This window comes from Tachypleus tridentatus, chromosome 2 (genome assembly GCF_004210375.1).
Source record: "Tachypleus tridentatus isolate NWPU-2018 chromosome 2, ASM421037v1, whole genome shotgun sequence".
Classification (NCBI taxonomy): Eukaryota; Metazoa; Arthropoda; class Merostomata; order Xiphosura; family Limulidae; genus Tachypleus; species Tachypleus tridentatus.
Genome location: NC_134826.1, coordinates 67,463,222 through 67,486,608, shown reverse-complemented (window position 1 = coordinate 67,486,608; position 23,387 = coordinate 67,463,222). Strand labels below are relative to the sequence as shown.

At 32.4% G+C, this 23,387-nt stretch overlaps 1 protein-coding gene across 1 annotated transcript; it reads left to right on the top strand.

Annotated features, from left to right (window-relative positions):
- Nucleotides 1–3,777: 3,777 nt before the first annotated feature.
- LOC143245520 (uncharacterized) lies at nucleotides 3,778–13,755 on the top strand. The gene is made up of 5 exons (XM_076491883.1): nucleotides 3,778–3,951; nucleotides 5,583–5,650; nucleotides 10,170–10,274; nucleotides 11,788–11,814; nucleotides 12,175–13,755. Exons 1-5 carry the CDS (start codon nucleotides 3,828–3,830, stop codon nucleotides 13,753–13,755), a joined length of 1,905 nt encoding a protein of 634 aa, XP_076347998.1. The 5' UTR covers nucleotides 3,778–3,827.
- The last annotated feature ends 9,632 nt before the right edge of the window (nucleotides 13,756–23,387 follow it).

Here is a 23,387-nt window from a genome sequence, read left to right as displayed (position 1 = left end):
CTAACTGGTTAATTGTTTTTCTTCAGAGAAGAATGAACTATCATTCTCACCTGTATAAGTACTGAATTTAAAATGTGTCCCATCCAGCTACCCCTAATGATAATAAGTGCTGTTCACATTTAGAACACTCTATGTATTTAACATTTTAACATGATATTAAGTTGTTACTGACTGCACATGCCTTCTCTGTGTTACTGTTAATAGTCCGTATTGCCGACAACAAATGTCGTCTCTACATTACTGTTATCAGTGTATAGCTATTGAAGGATAGTATGAAAACAAATGTTACTTTGAGAAGTTTCACCTCATTAAAAACATGCACAAACAAGGATGAACTAACAGAAACATTGCACTAAGTTTGTGATAGTAAAGATTTCAGTTTCCATACTTTTGTAATACTGCACAGTTAGAAAATAACATTTTCAACATGTACACCAACCAGTTGATGAATTCTGTTTGTTGTAAATGGCCTTAGATCATGAGATCGGGTAAATATAACTGTGTACAAGATTTGTGCATAAATCAATAAATAACAAAATGTTAATATAAGTACACACAATTAAAAACAATTAAGGTAACTAGATTAAAATGTTCACTGCATATTGACGTTACATTATCATCAGAAGAGAGTGGCAAGACCCAGTCATGTCTTATTTATACCATTTATTTAGTCGTTAATTAGGTCATATGATCTATGTAAAAGTTTACAATTCCTGCGTGAACACTTTTGCATAAATATTTGCCAGCCCTTTATCTAATAAAGAATGGTGTTTTGTTAATTATTTCACGAATATTATTGGCTGATACCTTTTGGTAAAGTCAATATTACATTTCTTTCCAACAATACCATGTGTTGTATTTCATGTACATCATTCTGCTATGGCTGAATTTTCTTTATTGTTTCCTTATCCTCTAATGCTCCGTTAAATGATATTTTAAGTTGCGTTTAGTCTGTGCAATATATATATATATCTTCACATTTAGTTGTCTTGTTTTTCCATTAACTAGATATAACATACAATAAATATAAATTAGAAAATTGAGTTAATGGAGAAAAACGAGTGCATTACACAGTGGATTCGAATCCCTGTCGCACAGTACATCCTCGCCCTTTCAGTCATGGGGACGTTATAATGTAACGATCAATCCCACTATTCGTTGGTTAAAAAGTAGCCCAAGAGTTGGCGGTTGGGTGTTGATGACTAGCTGCCTTCTCTGTTTTACACTGCAAAATTACAGACGGCTAGCGCAGATAGCACTCGTGTAGCTTTGCGCGAAATTCAAAAATAAACAATTATACAGTGCACTTCGTGACCCATTTAATGCCTCTCATATATAGTTGATAGGTAGAGCCAAACGAGCGGTGCAAAGTTTTTTTTTTTTTGTTTTTACTGTCTTAAATTAAATTGTATATTTTACACGAGCAAATAAGAGGTCGACTTTTTTTCAAAATTAAACAGCCATTGTGTTTGCTAATATATGTGTGATATGAACTAGCCCATTATACTGAAGGATTAAATTGGTTGTGTACACATGTATTATACTGCAATCTCACTTTATTATGTATTAAATTTATATTGTTTCGCAGCTTAGTTACATTAGATAATGATTTAATGTGTAAACATTTTTCAAAGACTTTCAACTTCAAATAGATCAATAAAAGTAAAATTAATTTCGAAACACGAGAAAAAATAATTGACAAGTTGTTTCCACCCCTCCATTTCGTAGAAAAAAATCTCTACGATGTTAATTTTCTAAAGTGTGGTAGAGGGCACTACGGTATTTTTTTTACTAGTATGTGTACTTAATGTAAATTAATTCAGTCAGTATTCTACTAGTTATACATGTTTTAAGTTTTATATATAATTATATATTAAACATCAATATAGAAATCGTGGCATTAAAATAGGAGGAAGTGAACAACATTTGTTTATTTCAATATTGAAACTAAGCCTAACGGAACGTAGTTGGTAACAGTGGGTAATTGCCGAACAAACGAATTACACTCAAATACTCCCGAATTATTTATGTGGAAACGCTAACTTTTTGTTGTCTTTTAAGCATTGTGGAGCATATTGGTGGGATTTGCACATTTTGATAAAAGTTTAGTTCGACAACCTTTACACTCTAGAGAAATAAAAATATTTTTTTTTTATTTAAGTCAACGTTTCACCTTTGTGGCTTCTTCAGGGGTAATGTATATATAATTGTATTTATAACAAAAAGGCTTCCTGAACCAGGTGTATTGCATGGTTCTGGAAATTGATTCAAAATCGTAAACTCATTCAACTTCCTGAGTGAAAACTGTAACACCATGAACTGGAAGTATTGAAAACCGACACTAACTTCAATAATTCGAACGTTTTTGCTGAACATTATTACTGCACATCAAACCAAGAAGTCGAAAGGTTTTCAAACCTGTTTAATGTGGAATTTTGAGACGCGTGTATACTTATGAAAATAATAATAAAAAAATCATGTTATATATTTATACATCCAGTTGTCATTAATACGGCCATAAGTGGGACAGCAGTAAGGTTGTAGATACAACACTAAAATCTGGTTTAGTGGACACAGTAAATATCTAAATGTGACTTTGCTCTAAAAATAGTGTTGAGATATATATCCATTTGCTATTAATATTGTTATGTATACCTTTATTAATATTCGTCCACTTGTCTTTAATATTAACAGAAAAATTACTCTTCGAATTATTAGCATTTCTATACTCGTAAAATAATAGACGTTAGCAACAAAATATTACCCTTTTATTGATAAGTGGAGCTATTCTGTGTGTATTTATTCTTTTATTTCAACATTTTTAGTCCTCAAAAAACAAAGTTATTCACCATAATACAAAAGTTCAGTTTTTGAAATCTAACAAGTCTTTCACCTCATCTCAGACAACGATTTACATTTACCGTAAATCAAAGTAAAATATAACAAACTGTTACATACTAAACTAGAGAAGAAAAAAGAAACCAGGAATAACAGTTCAAAGGAAAACTTAATAAAATAAAAAGTGATTGTAAAGTATTATAAACAGGAAAACGTTTAAAAAATAACAAAAGTAATACTGGATTTATAACGGGCCTGTGTCAGCATGTTAAAATCTGAATTAGGCTTAGACAGTTCCTTCATACATTCACTGACTAAATTACAATTCTACAAACAGTCTCAGTTATATGCTAGAGCTACAATAAATTTATTGTAATATTAAATGGCAATTAAGTGTGAAAACAATTTTTTATATTTTAAATTTTTTTAGAATAAATTTCAGAAGAAAACCTAATATTTTGCAAAGTCAGCCAGTATTTTCCGTGACAAGTATATTACTATCAACCAATCCTTATTTACTCCAGTCACTAAACTATGTATTAAATATGCTATTTGTTATGTTCACCAAGAGGAATCGATCCTCTGATTTTTAGCAATGCAATTTCGAAGATTCCACTGTCCTATCGAGGAAATGCACTGAATGACAAACCAGGCAATGCGGTTGTCAGCTACAGGTCATTGGACTGTTTCTGACGAAGTTTAATATAATTAGAACAAGTCATTGTTCAGTATATAACGGGAAAATGTCATTGTTGAGGATGTTTCCGGCCGGAAATAGATCTATATTCGACCCATTAATAAATAATGTTTTGAACACCTAATAATATATTTTCATTTTAAACACTTCAATACACATCCTAGTGACAAGAAAGAGAACTACAAATCTCTTCGTTTGGTGGTATATACCAAACAGAAGAGTGATATGACTTGTCATTTTGTTCTTTCACCGTTAAATTTGAAAGTGCAGCCGTCTATCCTCCAACATCATTATGTTATTCAGGATCCTGGCTCTTGTCTCTTCGTTCACCGGTTACCTACAACAAACGTCTCGACCAAATTTTGACGCCGTGTCTGGATTTGGAGACCCTAGAATTTTCAATCTCGTTGTCTGTGGTTTGTATAATACTTTCCGAGTTTAAAAGTATTTTTCGTAAGCTATTTCGCAATCGGATATAAAAACTAATTTTCAGTATTTTTCAAACTAATTACGCCTTTTCTGCATATTTATTGAATCAAAAAAAGATAAAAACACTCAATGTAAATGTTCAATACTTCTAGGTCGATGGTAACTGAAATTATTAATCTCTAACAAATAAGAAATTTAGGAAGTATATAAGTATTATAAGTATATAATCGGATATAAAAACTAATTTTCAGTATTTTTCAAACTAATTACGTCTTTTCTGCATATTTATTGAATCGAAAAAAGATAAAAACACTCAATGTAAATGTTCAATACTTCTAGGTCGATGGTAACTGAAATTATTAATCTCTAACAAATAAGAAATTTAGGAAGTAAAGTTCTTTAAGTGCCACAATAGTAAAGTGACGTTTTTAATTTCATATTGAAACTTTGACAGATTTTATCGCTTTTCATTAGTTTCCGAAACATCCTAAGAAAGGTCGTTCGTTCAAATTTAATGGAGGATCAAATGTTCACAAAACGTAGCCTTCACTTCTCTTCAGCTGTGCTTGAGACTACTAGTAACCATTATTCTATTGTAACCGTTTTCAGTAGTGCTTGACTGCTAGTAACAATCACTTTGTTGTACCAATTTTCAGTAGTGCTTGAAACTGCTAATAACCATCACTTTGTTGTAACCGTTCTCAGCTGTGCTCGAGACTACCAATAAATCAGTTTATGTTTAAACCTCCTGTATATGTTTTCTATTGTTACCAGTAATCTAGTCTAAATTTAAACATCCTGCATATGTTCTATATCGTTATCAGTAATCTAATTTATGTTTAAACCTCCTATATATGTTTTCTAGGCCCGGCATGGCCTAGCGCGTTAAGGCGTGCGCTTTGTAATCTGAGGGTCGCGCCACACATGCTCGCCCTCCCAGCCGTGGGGGCGTTATAAAGTCACGGTCAATCCCACTATTCGTTGGTACAAGAGTTGGCGGTGGGTGGTGATGACTAGCTGCCTTCCCTCTAGTCGTACACCACTAAATTAGGGACGGCTTGGTGCAGTGGGCTAACAACCTACTCACTTAAAATACCTGTTCATGAAACCGCAAGTGATTGCAGCCCTATGTTCCTTGACGGAATCGAGTGGTAGATAATGAATAAAAATATGTTTTCTATTTTTACCAGTATTCTAATTTATGTTTAAACCTTCTGTATATGTTTTTTATTGTTACCAGTAATCTAGTCTATGCTTAAACCTCCTGTATATGTTTTCTATTGTTACCAGTAGTCTAGTTTAAGTTTAAATCTCCTGTATATGTTTTCTATTGTTACCAGTAGTCTAGTTTAAGTTTAAATCTTCTGTATATGTTTTCAATTGTTACCAGTAATCTAGTTTAAGTTTAAATCTCCTGTATATGTTTTCAATTGTTACCAGTAATCTAGTTTATGTTTTAACCTCCTGTATATGTTTTCAATTGTTACCAGTAGTCTAGTTTAAGTTTAAATCTCCTGTATATGTTTTCAATTGTTACCAGTAATCTAATTTATGTTTAAACCTCCTGTATATGTTTTCTGTTGTTCTTCTAAGTTAGCCTCTTCAAAAATTGTTCCAGATTCAAGTCTAACAGATGAAGTTCGAGTGTCAAGAAACCAATGTTTTCAGAACACAAAGCCGGAGGTTGTAAGTAAAATCGCACTTTATAACTTTATTGCTTGGTGAATATGATCTATTGTTAACTGGATTGTTACACTGGTTTTTAGAAGCTCTTTGTCTTCCTATTACTTAACGTTTCATCGTGCGAGTTTTTCGATTGCATAATCTATTCGTCCTTATACACTGCATAATATTTTGAGTTAGTGAAAATAATTCTCTATAAGTGACATTTGTTTATTCACGACAGGTATCCAGAGGAGATTGCCTCTCGGTCGGTCACAGGTGAACTATTTCTCTTCGCCTATCTGGAGGGCCTAAGCCTTCCCACGCCTCTTATACGAGTTACCTTTAGTTAAAACTTAACTGGTAGGGTTACCTATTCTAATTTAATATCCACTTTATCATTTATAATTAATGACAGAATTAAGCTTACCCTATACACCACCAGATCGAGTGTTTCTGTTGCTTGAACTACAAGGTATACCCAAAATTTCTTTTATAGGAATATTCCTGACAGGATAGGTTATGCTACTTATCCTCGTCCTTCCATTAAAGTCATACAATGGATCAGTTGTTTAAAAGAGTGTTATAAATACACAAGTAACAATATATCATACACATTTTAAACTTTTATGTATATAATAGTTGTTTGCTTCTAGCATAAATCCAGATAGAGACATTATTTGTGAAGTTAAGCCTACAGTGCACGTAGCTTAACTTCACAAATAACGTCTCAAAAGAAATTCTGAAACTAATGATACACTAAATCAGGGGTCCCCAAAATGTTTTGACTGTCGACTCCTTCATGGAATCCTTGACCTTTTATCGACCCTTTCATTCATTTAAGTAATAAAAATCTATAAGTCATAGCTAAAGGAAGAATAACTTAATAAAAACATATAAATAATGATAATATATTATGATAAATCAACTTTAACTTTTTATTTATCATCTGACATCTTTAATGGGAAGGATGTGGTTGATGATATTTTGAGAAGAGCACTAATATTTGGTTGTAAATTGGTGAGTTTTAGTCTTAACTCACCACCCTCTTCTACGTTCACTTTGCTCCACTGCTTTGTTAGAACTGAATTTACATGGCTAAAGCCAGCTTCAATCATATAGGAACTTGGGAATGGAAGTGAAAAAGGGTTCATCTCTGCGAAAAGTTTTGGATACTTATTGACAATATTTACATTACTCCAGAAGTTGCTGAGGGTTGTATTTTTAAACAGTGATTCAGCTTCGAGATCCACGGAAAGTTCAATGAGTTCATCTTAGAAATTAGATTCAACATTTATCTTTTTTATTTCCGAATCAAATGGCGTAACAATCCAATCAGGTACGTGCATTTTCTCCAAGTCCTCAAAGCGCACTTTAAAGTCTTTACTCAATTTTTCAAGGTGCTTTATGTATATATCCAAGTCATCATCAGAAATAATTTGGTCTTTATATTACAGTTGCCGTAAGTTTCAAAACTACTGAAAATCTTTTCGTAACAATGAAGATTTAAAAAGGCCTATTTTGACTTACAAGTCTAAGAGAATTGTTCGGGTTTGAATAATTGTTACATATTTACCTTGCAGACGGGTCTGTACGTCATCAAATTTTGATTCTTATTATTTTTCAACTCATCACATAGAAAGGAATCTACATTTGTAAGAAACTCCACAGTTGAGTCACACAACTCGACAAGTCTTTGCAAGTAAACACCTCTTGACAGCCACCTTACTTCAGTATGCAACAGTAATTGGTTCACCAATTCGTCATTTTGTTTTTCACATAGCTTAGCAAACAATTGCGAATTAAGTGGATGTGCTATAATTTTATTTATCGATCTGATGCACACCTTTAGAGTATCATGAAATTCGTCACTAAGACTTTTTTTACCACAAGGGGTGTCTGTGTAACACACATTGAATAATACGCGCATGGGAATCTTAAGAAAGGTAGCAAATTCTCTGTAATAGCTAACCATTGAGGTGCATAGTTTGTGGCAACCGCAATTATATTGCTGAGTGGAATATTGTGCTTGTTTAAATATTCCTCCAAGCATTGAAAAATCGTCACTCCTTTTGCATCATCTTTAAGATACCTTGCGAACAAAAAACTCGTCAATAATTTGTTTTTGAATTTGACTAAAATATCTCACATAAGCCATGGGAACGTTTGAACTACCAAATGTTGATTCATCAAGTTGAAAGCTTACAATGCATAAGCTCATATGCCAAAGGTTTTCCACATCTACAGCCATATTATTAATACGTCTTTGAACTGTATTTGCACTTAAAGACAAGCATTTTAAAACGGGACCAGAGAGTTTTTTCATACCAGTTTCAATCACTTTTTTAATTGATGGTATTATGATCTTCTCTACAATAGTATACGGTTTTCTTTGCTGTATTGAGAGAAATATTGTATGATGTCCTTAACCCTCCTTCTTTACCAACCTGAGCAAGTGTTTTCATAAATGACATTATATTTGATTATGTTTTATATTTTTCTTTAAACGTTCTAAAAAATCAAGATCTTCATCTTTCCTATCAGGATGAATTATTTGAAGGTGCTCTTTCATCTTTGCAGGTTTCATAGCATCATTACTAAAAAACCTTTTCGCATAGGAGGCACATAGGCTTCGTTTCATTTGTAAGCGACGGCATCAATCCAAGTTTCAAGTAATCTAGTGAATATTGTTGGCACTTCTTTTAGGATCTGCAGCTGCCATTACAGTTAATGGGGTCGTGGCTAAAGTTAAATAAATTAACTTTATCAACAGGCTACAAGAAGTACAGATCAATGTTTTAACGTTTTAAATTTAAAGCATAAGCAAAAGTGCATATGAATACATAAAGTAATAGAGATTGTATTTAATATTTATTGCTATCGAATTACGTGACCACGTGGCACAACGTTACACACTTTTTATAGATCTTTTTTTTACTTATTTTAAGTACAGTACTTTCATTTTTTTAACCTTTTAAGTACTGTTTTATTAATTACGATACCTAATGTCCTTTTTAAACTAAACAAACTCACACCTCCTCCTCCGAACACAGCATACACCAATAAATAAAATTAAAATAACCAAGAAAAACTATAATTGGTAATTATCAGGAATGTAAGCCGGAATGGACCTAAAACATATTGAAGAATACGTCACGCTCACAATGCTTCCTGATTGGCTCAATTAAAACTGTCAGTTGGGTGGGCGAAGAGTAAACGACTCTCTTGTCCAAACTCGTAAATGACTCATGGATGTTTGTACAATTAATTTACATCTGATATTTTTATTTCCTTGACTATACGACTTTTGCTTTCTGCACAATATATTATGTAGATTTAACCAACAATATTTGATAAGTCGTACAATGATGTTTTGTTTTAACAATTTCGAATCGACCCCCGGAAATGTCTCTTCGACCACTTTGATAACCCCTGCACCAAACTTACAAATAAAATTCCAGTAACTTACTCAGTTATAAAATTTCTCCTTGTAGCTATCACAGCTTAACGCCCCCCGCTAGTACAGCGGTATGTTTTCGGATTTACAACGCAAAATTAGGGGTTCGAGTCCCCTCAGTTGGCTGAGCAGATTGCCCGATGTGGCTTTACTATAAGAAAAACACATCACAGCTTAAGTTGTATTGACTACCACAGTCAATGGATAATAAATTCACTAACTAACTGACTTGCTGACTGAATAAATTCTCTTCAACTCACTCAATGACTTGTTTTTGTACAACATTTCTTTTCATCATACTTCCAAAGACTCGAGGTAACACGTAAGAGTTAGACATTAATAAAACTACTATTTATTATGCTATAAACATCCTCTAGCAACGAAAAACCATTTAAGCCAAAATGATAAAAACATAGCCTATTTTAATAAATATATTAAATTGCACGATGTAATTTCAAAGGTGAAAATGGCATTTTTAGGATCAAAATGCTATTTTATATCATACATAACATAGTTAGTGTATTCGTATATATATATATATATATATGTCTATGTATGTATGTGTGTGTATACTTATTTAAGAAAGCTACAAAATTGTTATAAAATTGATTATTTCAAATGGAGTATAGCTTAAATTTTATGCAGCATATCCAAACCTATGATGAAATGCAATTTTACATGTAGGGAAAAACTAAACCACAAAACAAACACCCACCATCCATTATTAATACTAATAGAGCAATTATAACTCAGTCCTGACAGGAATCATTTTATAAAGAAATCTTTTCTCTTTATAAGTGCAAATCGGACCTTTGCAGTTACCGTCATAATTAAACAAAGTGGTAGCATCGAGACTATTTTCAAATAGAATATTTACACGAAGATGGATCACATAAGTCGGGTATGATCAAATAAGTTTAACATTTGTGACTTTACAACAGTGGAAGGAAGTTCCCCTAAAGAAACACATATATTAAAGTCAAATAACACCGGAGAAAATCACGAATGAAAATGTAAAGAACTCTTATCTAGAAACCCAGTTATTACTGAGATCAGTCACTAATCATTTCAGTAACCGATTTTAAGGTCCGCAAGGCTGAGCTCGTGTGCCGGGAAATGACCTATCCAAATGCAACTGACATAGAGTTTTTGGAATCCATTTGTAGTGACAATGGCACTTTGACCAAAATGGTAAGTGACATGAAGTACGAGACAAATTATTTTTAACTAATACTAGCTCCATGTTTCACCCTTGGAGCTCTTATTTTAATTGGGTATTTTAATACAATGATACACTATGTTGTGTAGTTGGAGCTCTTACTTTACACTGGGTATTTTAATACAATGATACACTATGTTGTGTAGTTGGAGCTCTTACTTTACATTGGGTATTTTAATACAATGATACACTATGTTGTGTACTTGGAGCTCTTACTTTACATTGGGTATTTTAATACAATGATACACTATGTTGTGTAGTTGGAGCTCTTACTTTACATTGGGTATTTTAATACAATGATACACTATGTTGTGTAGTTGGAGCTCTTACTTTACATTGGGTATTTTAATACAATGATATACTATGTTGTGTAGTTGGAGCTCTTACTTTACTCTCAATATTTTGGTCTAATAGTACTCTATATTTTGTGTTTGGGGTATTTAGTTTATATTGGATATTTTGATATAATGATACTCTATGTTTGTACCTGGAGCTCTTACTTTTCATTGAATATTTTGATCTAACAATACTCTATGTTTTTAGTTAGAGTTATTCGCTTAAATTTATCTTATATTAATTCGACATGGAAGTGAACCTCTATATTCCTCGAAGGAGTATTTTATTTTATTAAATATATTTAAGTTAACAAATATATATATATTTATTTCGTACTTAGAGGTACCTACAGATACACTTTGAACCTTTTGCTCGTATAACATTTTCAGAGCTTTGTGTTTAAGCTGAAATTCCTTTTAGAATTCCACGTTCATGATGGTTACTTAAGAGGTTGTGCTTTAAGATCAAATATTTAAGTGATATACTTTAAGACTACGTATTTATTTGGCTTTATTTTGAGGTTGAATATTTGGGGAACATACTTTAAAGCTAAAGGGAGGGTGGGTATATAGAAGATATATTTAGAACTTGATATTTAAGTGGTTATAATTTGAGATCGAGTGCCTGGAAGATATTGTTTAAAAGTTTATCTTTATTTGTTTTTACTTTGAGATATGTATTGAAAGAAGTATCTGTTATTTTGTTGTCGTTTTTGTTTGTTTGTTAAGTGCAAGATTACACCTGTGTCAGCCATCCTTGTCAGTTCCAGTATTTATTGTTATAAGCCATCATTCATTGCTCTGAGTCACTTTAGGGTAAAGGTATCTGTAAGACTCGATACTTACATGGAACCCTGCAGTGTCTTGATTTTAAGATCCTTAACTAACGGTATCAAACTACGTTTTGATTTACATGAAATAGTACTTTAGCTTTAAAAATCTTTAACTATGTTGCAATTCTTGTATATATAGAGGGTCTTTATTTTAGGACTCGTGTCTGGTGTTTTTTGTTGTTGTCTTTTCAAAGGACGGGTAATACTCAGTAAATATAATACCAAATACTAATTCAATTTTAAAATACCTATGTGAATTTAGGAGTCTGTAAAGTCTTCTAATTCAATAACAAAATAATTCTGTTTATTTTTCCCAGATGTGGAGATGTATATACGATGAAATGGTAAGTAATGTTCTAAACAGTGGTTTATATTGTATACTGTTCCACTTTTTCAACTGTAAATAATTTCTTTGAGGAACAAAACACGTTAATCTTTATTTAAAATTAGAGTATTTTAATATGTTTTCATGTTTTAGAAAATATATAAAACCGAAAGTTTAATATTTAATTTGATCCGTATATAATTATAATTTTGTCTTCTTTTATTCAGAAACTTATAAGTTTGAAAATGTGATGTGAACTTATAGAATTAAAGATATATAGTTCAGTTTTTACGTAATTTTTATAGATAGTGTATTTTACTGAACGATTATCGAGTTCTTCTCTTCTAAGTTGTATAATAACAACAATTCTGTTAACCAGGTCCAAGATTATCCTGGTATCAAGTCCTACAGTAAAAATCCAACAAAACAGTCCCTCACTCCTTCTGAGGTTGACATGCTTCATTTACTTCGAACTTATCTTGGATACGGAAGTTTTTTCCAAGGCTTTCAACCTAACAGGCTAAGACTAAGACTAGCGAGGTTACTGAGTGGTAAGGGCAACCCAGAGCTCAGAGATCAGTATCAAATGTCATATTACCAGTTTGCAACAGATTCTACTTTTATATCAAATAGACCTTCAAATATACAAATAAGACAGCTTTCATTTGATGATAATTTTATCCCATTTCACAAATCTGAGAATACAACGCATAGCCCAAAACTAAAATCGTATGATGTAACTCCTGATTCGGGTTATGGTTATACAACAAGAGTTTCTATCACTTTTGGTAATGACTACCATCCTTATGGATCAGAGAGCTCAAATTATGGAGGTCAAGGACCAGGCAATAATAATAACCGTCCATATGGTTCTGGGAGCTCAAGTTATGGATGGCAGCAGTCAAGTGACAGTAACCGTCCATATGGGTCAGGCAATTCAAGTTACGGAGGTCCACAGCCAAACAACAAATACTATCCATATGGACCAGGAGGTTCAAGTTACGGAGGTCCACAGCCAAACAACAAATACTATCCATATAGACCTGGAGGTTCAAGTTATGGAGGACAACAATCAGGAAACAGTAATCGTCCATATGGATCAGGGGGCTCAAGTTATGGAGGTCAGTCAAGCAACAATCACCGCCCATATGGATCAGGGGACTCGAGCTTTGGAGGCCAACATACGAGTGATACTACCCATCCATTTGGGGAAGGGAACTCAAACTATGGAAGTCAGTCAAGCAACATTAATTATCCATATGGATCATGGAGTTCACTTTATGCAGACCAACATATGAATGACAATAATCGTCCATACGGGTCAGGGGGCTCAAGTTATGGAGGCCAACAGTCAGGTAACAGTAACCATCCATACGAGTTAGGGAGTTCAGGTTATGGATATCAACACGCAAGTGACAGCTACCTTCCATATGGCTCAGGAAGCTCTAGTTATGGAGGCCAACAGTCAAATGACAATCATGGATCAGTGAGTACAAATCATCATACAAGTTATGGACCAGAAAATTTCAGTTATGGTAATCAACATTCAAGTGGAAATTATCAGTCTAACAGACCAGGAGGATCTTCTTTTGGAACACAAGGATCCTTTGGAGTGTCAGGATCTGGTACTTTTCACCAAGACACAGACAGACCCTTTGGATCTAGTGGAGGTTCTCCAAACAACTATTACGGAGGAGGAATATATCCTGCTTCAGGTAGCATCAGCGGTAGCCATCTTGCAATGGGAGGACAACAGTATGAGAGTGGTGAACCTAGCTTAACAGGTGGAGGATACACCAAACCATGGTCCACAAACTACTGGAATAAACCAGAGTATAATGGTAACAGCAGACCCCACACTTTCGATGGGTATGGTGGAGGTAATCGACCAGAATTATTCCCAGACTTGCAGCTTAACAAATTCAATTTGCCAGAATCCTTATATGTAAGTGTTGTATGAATAAGTATTTCAAGTTATTTTTTCAATAAGTTGTGTTACGTTATCAGTTTGGAATTTAACGTCGTAATTTTAATAAATACCCTGCTATATGAAAAAATAGGAATTTTATTTGTGAAAAAGCATTCTTTGTAAATAACAAGAAGTTCAACATTAAGTTCATTTGTCTCATTTGAAACGTGTTAACTAGAATTACAAAGTTATACAAACAAAGAAATCTAGGGTTTTCATTTTGTTTAGCTTCAGACCAAACAAACTAAGAAGCCACACCAACAGCAAGACTCAGGGTTTCAACAGTTTGTTTAACTTTGTACCAGACAAAATAGGAATCATACCAACGCTGGAAAATGTAACTAATTTCTAGTATAATCACGTAGATGTTTAAGAATAAGTAAACAACAAAGACAAATGATTTAGAGAAAAATCAGATTGGTATTGAAGTTTGGGGAGTATGTTATCAGTGTCACTTTTCCATCATTTCTGTAAATACTCCAATAAACCAAGTAAGGTTCTTTATTTTTTGTTATAAAAGAATGACCGGTTTATCATACAACAATGTTACCTTCTACACCATCTGTTTATCATACAATAATGTTACCTTCTACACCATCTGTTTATCATACAACAATTTTACCTTCTATATATCTGTTTATCATACAACAATTCCACCTTCTACACCATCTGTTTATGATACAACAATGTTACCTTCTACACCATCTGTTTATCATACAACAATTTCACCTTCTATACGATTTGTTTATCACATAATAATGTCACATTCTATACCATATGTTTATGATACAACAATGTCACCTTCTATAACACCTGTTTATCATACAACAATTTTACCTTCTATATATATCTGTTTATCATACAACAATTCCACTTTCTACACGATTTGTTTATCACATAATAATGTCACATTCTATACCATATGTTTATGATACAACAATGTCACCTTCTATAACACCTGTTTATCATACAACAATGTTACCTTCTACATCACCAGTTTATTACACAACAATATTACCTTCTACATCACCAGTATTACACAACGTTACCTTCTATAACACCTGTTTATCATACAACAATGTTACCTTCTACCTCATCTGTTTATCATACAACAATGTCATCTTGTACATCACCTGTTTATCATACAACAATGTCAACTTATACATCACCTGTTTATCATACAACAGTGTCATCTCCATTTTTTTTTACTTGCTAATGGTACAGAAAAAAATAAATAGCGTCAGTTTTCAATTTTAAGCTTACCAAACGTTTACCTCTTTCTGAACGTTTCATGCCACAGCATTCCTAAGTTCAGGTGATTAAAGTTTGTTTGTTTCTTTTTTAATTTTGCGCAAACCTACACGAAAGCTATCTGCGCTGGTCATCCTTTAGCATCGTAGGTTCGTCTAGAGGGAAGGCAGCTAGTCATCAACACTCACCGCCAACTCTCGGGATACTCTTTTACTAACGAATAGTGGGATTGACCACAATTCATATGCCTCCGTGCCTAAAAAGGCGAGCATGTTTGGTGTGACGGGGCAGTTGATTAAAGAATATGATATGCAATTTTTATTGTACCACTCTTTAACTTATGTTCCTCTGATAATTTGCAGGATATGTTAGATCCAGGCATTACATCATAAATACAGCATATTTCATTCATAACAGTTAAAACGGTAAATGAGTTTAAAACAACTTGTTTATTTCTATTTTAGCTACTATACTTTTTTATCGACTTATTTACACTGCATAATGTAAATAAAATTATGTTTTATTTTCTATGTGCAGCAATGTCTACAAAGTACTTTGCTACAAAGAGAAGTCAACTAGGTAACTATACAATCCTTCCCCAATAAAGCATTGTTTTGGTAATTAAGATATGTTTTGTTATATTACCTTTATGACTGACATTTCAGATACATTTTCACAAAAGCTGTGAATTTTAACTAAATGTACTTTTATCTGGTATATAAGTATGAAATAAATCATTTTAAAAGTTTGATTACGCTATATATTTTAGTCATTTTCTGATAGTCCTAAAATATAATATCTCTAATGTGAGTGATTTGATGTCAAAGAAAATAACGAGCACCTTCTATAAAGTTGGTGTATATCTCCTGATGTAGTTCTACAATAGTATAGTAGAGCACCTCTTGTAACGATGTCATATCTCTTCTGACATAGTCTTAATGTATGTATATAGTATATTTTACATATTTCATTGTCTTCGTTGATATAGTTCAATATCAGTTCATGTCATTAAATTAAATTATAACATGAATCTTATGGCAGAAAACATGTAACAACTAATAATGATGCTAGTATCTTCAAAGTTCTTTGTTAATATATCATGTCCCTTTGGTAATTAAATATCTCAGATCTTATTTAGTAATTTTTTATTCTTGTGAAAATGTATTAATATGTAAATTGGTTGATTTTATTTTCTAAATGACGGTCACATGTTCTCACCCAAATAGAGAAACATAAACTAAGAATATATTTAATCATCTTTTAATTCATTAACATTTTTATATGTTGGTTCTTAGGATATTTTACTTGCTTGAAGAGGTTTTCTGATGAAATTAAAATTGTATCTTTAAGTTAATGTTTAAAAACACTGATTTGATGTAAAACTATTTTATTCTTATCTAGATTACTCATGATTGTTTAATTAAACTGTTGTATTTTTACAGGTTCACTGACAGTGTGAAAGCACCTGGTGTATAAAGTTTACACTGAAATTCAAAAACGCCCTAGCTTTATGATTAGTAGTATTAGGAAAAATAGTAATTTAATATAATAATTCTCAGAATAAAACATACGCAAACAATATGAAGATAGAAACCAAAACTAAAATAACTTTTGTAACAGCGGTAGTGTATGTTCTTAAAGTGAACTACTAACAACATTACAGGCTTGATGTTAATTGGCAAAAATACGAAAATGGATATTTTGTGATTTCTTACCAAGTTTTATTAGTGCACACTAGTTGCTGGAACACTCTCTCTCACGTGGATTTCATATGTACACTACATTTAGAAGGACTGTATCATGGTATTTATTTAAAAAAAACAATACTTAATTTTGAAAGTAAACAAGTCATAAGTTACTGACTATTTTTATAGGACAGTGAATAGAATTTTATGACTTTGAGTTTTAAATATTGATTACTTATGTTTTCTTCTTAAATTCACAGTTTATACACTAGGTGACAGGAAACACTACAGGAATGTGGTGATGCAAAGAATTTATCGGTCCATAAATAAAGTTTACTGCTAGAATTTTAGAAAAATACAACTGAACCATTTACTTAAGTTTATATTATAAATTAAATAACTTATAGATTTGTTGATAAATATTTTGTTCACTTAATCAATATATTAACATTTAAAGTATACATTATTAAAATTTCCATTTTAAACACTGAAGGATGCTAGGCCTATCACTCGTACAAAACAGGACACGCATGGCGTTCCCTATTAACTGATGTGTCCACTGTACTCCCCTACTTCGAGATATTTGTACTGTTCAGGAGGAACCATTCTCACTTTAATAACCTCTGTTCTCTGTCAAGTTAAATATCAGACTTAAGGAAATTCTGTAATTACTGCTAAGATCTACTTTTATATAAATATATGTAATTAAAAGAGTATAACCAATTATTTCATCTTCTTGTTCAATCTCATAGTATTTGAGTCATAGCTTTACAAAACAAATTACTCAGAACTTTAAAAATAGAGAGTAAGTTATCAGTTATGACAGAATTATCAACTCAGCTATTACTGTGGTGATGAATGACACTAATATAATGTTATTTTCTTTGATTTTAACATGATCATTTATCTGATATATATTTTTTTCATTTTACAGGAATGTAATTTTTCGTACTTATTTTACATAATACAGTTTCAATTCCTTTGAAATTAATCCCGTGTTAAACTGATGTGTTGAGATTAAATAGTCATAAAGGTGTTATCGTACTTTAATTCACAACTATATCAATGTTGAAATACTAGACTCAAAGAGTGACCCTGTGGATGCATCTTTAAACAGTGTATGTTCTGCGAGTTCTTATCATTGCATTGTTCTAGGACCTAGGTATTAATGATATAAATAATTTTGTGATTCAAGTGTATTAAACCTATTTAATTTTATAGCATAAAATTAAAACAATGAAGCTATTCCTCTTCCAACAAAATACACTAAGTAATGATTTAGGCTTATAATTAAAATTACCAGTGTAGATATCACAGATTATCATTGAACTCGAACTATTTATTCTAAGATTAATGGTAAATGTAATAAATATGTTCACCTTTATAGAGGTTTATATTGCAATTTACCTGCAAATGTATTTTTGTGAACCGTAAAACCATATCACAATCATAAAATCTTACTTCAAGTCAATTTGCGTTTAATGTATTACTTTAACACTTTAACACATTATTTGGACTATTTCATGAATTGTCCAGAAATTATAATATACTTGCCAATTTCATCATTACAAATAATATTATATCTTAACAGTTATGGCCCGGCATGGCCAAGCGCGTTAAGGCGTGCGACTCGTAATCTGAGGGTCGTGGGTTCGCATCCCGGTCGCGCCAAACATGCTCGCCCTCCCAGCCGTGGGGGCGTTATAATGTGACGGTCAATCCCACTATTCGTTGGTAAAAGAGTAGCCCAAGAGTTGGCGGTGGGTGGTGATGACTAACTGCCTTCCCTCTAGTCTTACACTGCTAAATTAGGGAAGGCTAGCACAGATAGCCCTCGAGTAGCTTTGTGCGAAATTCAAAACAAACAAACTGAACAGTTAAGGCTTTTGAATAAAACAAGTTTAACCAAATCGTTCATGTTACTATAAAATTTAAATTATAACATAAAATCACTGGTATTATAATTTATGTATTATGTTAGATTTACTGAAATGTATGATCTAGATATTTGAGTAGTTCTGATGATAAAAAATATATAAAGTGATTTAAAAATGGTCTCAATAAATGATTGTTTACTTGTGCTATAAAATTTATAAGATATATTTTCAGACGTGTATAAGTACGGCTACACCTAAATTAAATCCTTTTTGTTAAATTCTTGTTGTACGTTTATTTTAACTTTATAGTACATAAAGCACTCTAGAAAGAAATATGTATTCAGATGAAATCATTTATTTTCAGTTTCTGTGGTAAATAAAACATGAACTTATCCAATCAAAATTGAATATTTAAAAGTTAATTATCTGAATCTACAGTGGATGTAATAATAGTTATAATATTAAACTATTATTACATCCACTGTAATAATAAAACATTGCACATTTTAGTAATAAAACATGAACTTATCCAATCAAAATTGAATATTTTGTTAAAGAGTTCTTAATGATAATTATATTATGCAATATTTTTTTGTAATTTCTGGTAATTTACAATAGATTATATTCTTCAAAACTTGTCAAAAGTAGAGACAAACAGATATATTTTGTATTTTGATTCATAATATTGCAAAAATATGATGCCTAAGGAAATACTAAGTGTTAAATTGTATTTCAACAAATTTAAGATTCAAAAATTATCTGTTTAAAAAATTAAGTCTTCTTGCTGATTATGTTTTGGTATGACATACATACTTTTTTAAAGATTATTAATTTTAAATATTGCTGTTACAGACACCTTACGTATTTCACAAATCAACCCATACTAATAGTTATTGTAATTTAAAACCACTATATACGATCTCATGTTCAAATCATTATTTAATAAGATTAGTAACATTTACTCTAACACTTGAAAGGAACTATAAAAATTAAACATCTTTATAAAATAATGGCTAGAGCAGAGATTAATAAAACTGATGGAATGATCAACCTATAAAAATTAAAGTAAGTTTTAATTTCAATGTTTTTTGGTTTTTTTTCAATAATCCATACATCCAGGCTGACAATCAGATAATAACAAAGGTCTTTTGTTGTCATTAAGGTGTTGTGTAAACAGTATAGACCTTTCTGAGATGTACTTATCTTTCTAAAGACAAAACGTCGGTCAATGAAGACATTTGTAGTAATTTATCACATTGTGAATACTTATATGGATGTTATAGAGACGCGACTATACGGATGAAATTAGTTCTTCTATTCTGTCATTCATAATTAACTTGAAATGACGATTGGTATGAAAACTAACGTAATAATAGAAAAAAAAAACATTTCCAGCACTTTTACCGTAATCGGTGTATGATATCTTTCATATCTCTCAAGGTAATGGATATGTCATGGTAGTTGGCTTCATAGCCAAAAGTCAACAAGGGTAATATCCAGACACTGTGCTGACTAAGCCTGTAGATTACTCGACCCTGAAAGCATTACCCAGCAATATGTTTACAGTCTGTGCAATGTGAGATGGTGTACCACCTTCTATATTCCCGGAAGTGAAAAAAATTATTATCTGGTACAATATGAATCATTAACATTCACTCTCATAAATCTATTATTTGTAGGTTTATCAAAAAATTAAATCAAATGATAAACTAGTTTCTGAATCTAACCCATACTATACCTTCTCATTATACAATAAAAGCTTATATTACTTATAAAAAGTAATTATATTACTTTTCCCCATATGATAAATTATTGTGTTTGACCTAGCTCTAAGATTTTGTTCGGACAAATGGTGCTGGTTCCTTTTTAAAGTCAGAGCACGAATTACTATATAAAAAGTCTCACTCAGTAGCATTTTAAAGATGTTTGAAAGTTATCCTGATATGGTTTCAAAATCTTACTCCCAACCTTTCATTTAGTTGACTGTGGACTCTTGGTGTGGTTAGAAACTTGTCTACTGTACAATTTTTGAGGACTCCTATTTCCATTATTTCTGCTACAAATTCAAAGAATGTTGTGGGTCATCATTATTTGTTTCACCATGTTTGTTTAAACGGCTTATTAGGTTCTGATAGGCATAACTGACATATTCTATCTTCACGTAAATAGAATCTTGGTATTTCATCAACGTTACTGGCATTTCTTTAGTAATATTTTGACACAAAAATTATAATTTTAAGAAATAACCAGTTAGACTCTATTTCTAAAGACAGGGTAAATTATGGTTCTTTGTGCCATTGAGTTCCCAGAATGCAAATTTCATATACTTTTTAGTACTTTAGTAGTCTATGCAATCGTCTCAGTGCCTTATCTGTCAGACATCAAGTTAGATTTCTGGGGGTTAGTTTTGAGCTTAGAATAGGACAATTCACTTTATTTTAGTAACCATATACACGATATTATTAGGTCGCAGTAAGCTGGAAACTTTAGATAGGTGGTATCCTTTTGTTTCATAAACACTGACTGCAGTCTCAATACCACCAGTTCTTAAGAATCACATATATTAGTTGTGAAACTGTGTGCCATTGTAAATGTTGATACTTTAATTCATGTCTTAAATAACTTTTTAATATATTGTTCAATATCTTTAACCTTTCTAGAATTATTATATATGTTTATACATCTCTGTAAATTAACCACCTTTATGTTTGCCATCAAAATGTTATAAAAATTGTACATTGTTATGCAAGTGCTGATAAATTTGTTATACAAACTAAATATCCATACTCGCCTCTCTTGGGCTCGAATTAACCCAAAATATGAAAGAATAAAATGATTTAACTATATAGTGGGAAGTAGAACTAAAACATACCAATAGACGACTTAAATGCATCTGCCGTAGAAAAGTTTTTCGAGTCCAAGCTGCTAAAGCACATTTTCATCACGATAAAAATCTACACAAAAATGTCTAATTAAATCTTTTCTACCTAAACTTTCTCTTAAATAAAAAGCTAAAATTTTCATTTAAGATTTTTTAAAAGTATAATTTATTTGGTATCAATGTTATTAAAAGTCACGCCGTTAGAAGAAATGAGAGACCGTGACATGACTAGGAAACATTGACCACGCTGTTAGAAGAAATGAGAGACCGTGCCATGACTAGGAAACATTGACTACGCTGTTAGAAGAAATGAGAGATCGTGACATGACTAGGAAACATTGACCACGCTGTTAGAAGAAATGAGAGACCGTGACATGACTAGGAAACATTGACCACGCTGTTAGAAGAAATGAGAGACCGTGACATGACTAGGAAACATTGACCACGCTGTTAGAAGAAATGAGAGACCGTGACATGACTAGGAAACATTGACCACGCTGTTAGAAGAAATGAGAGACCGTGCCATGACTAGGAAACATTGACCACGCTGTTAGAAGAAATGAGAGACCGTGCCATGACTAGGAAACATTGACCACGCTGTTAGAAGAAATGAGAGATCGTGACATGACTAGGAAACATTGACCACGCTGTTAGAAGAAATGAGAGACCGTGACATGACTAGGAAACATTGACCACGCTGTTAGAAGAAATGAGAGACCGTGACATGACTAGGAAACATTGACCACGCTGTTAGAAGAAATGAGAGACCGTGACATGACTAGGAAACATTGACCACGCTGTTAGAAGAAATGAGAGACCGTGACATGACTAGGAAACATTGACCACGCTGTTAGAAGAAATGAGAGACCGTGCCATGACTAGGAAACATTGACCACGCTGTTAGAAGAAATGAGGGACCGTGACATGACTAGGAAACATTGAATCATGAGTGTGTAAATAAAATACGTCATATTTATAAAACTACAAACCAGGAACGTTTAATGGATGTCTTTGTCTTGGAGACTTAAATTTCCAATCTGAAGTCATTTTTATATTCTTAATCCGTGAAATATTTTGCGTCGAGAAAAGCTGTTACATATTTTCCCCAAACCAGACAAAGTTCCGTGATATCAAACTACCTTTGAAAAGCCAAACAAACTTCTGACATAGTGCTTTGTTTGCAGCAGGACCTGACATGACATAGTGGCTAAAACTCTAGATTCACTTACTTTGTTAGGCATAAGGGTATGATGATGTGCTCTTCAATCCCATTATTTGTTGTTGAAGATTAGCCCAAGAATACTTGTGGTGGGTGGTGTTCACTAGTTGCTATAACTCTGTTACCTTAAAATTTGGGGTGGCTAATACAGACAGCCCTTGAATAACTCTGCGTAAAATTCAATGATATAACATATGTTGGGTGTAGATATTACGTGACTTACTGAGCTGTATATTCAAACTTGTTTTCATATATGGTGCTCCGTCCTTTACACACAAAACAATAAACACATTTCTTCTTAACAGTACCTTCCCTGTGATTGGTGAACCGAAATTAGGGAAGGTTCCGCGATACGTAGATGGCACAGTCGCACACTGACAAACGTGAATGCCAAGACTCGGTAATTTGCTTGACGAGAGATTGTACTTCAACCATCCTATAAACGTCTATTTGATTGACGAGAGACTGTACTTGGACTATCCAATAAACGTTTATTGAGTAATCACAATATTCATTTTGCTGCTCTCTACACTTTATATAGAACCAAACAATGTTTCGAAAGACAAACAGTATTGCAAAAAGCATAGAAATAAATATTATACTGCGTTTATAAACAGCATTTTAAAAGGTCTTTCCTCTTTCATCATACAACCTAACTGAAGAGTTTTGGTACTGAATTTAAAGTTCTGTCAGATCTGAATCTATATTTA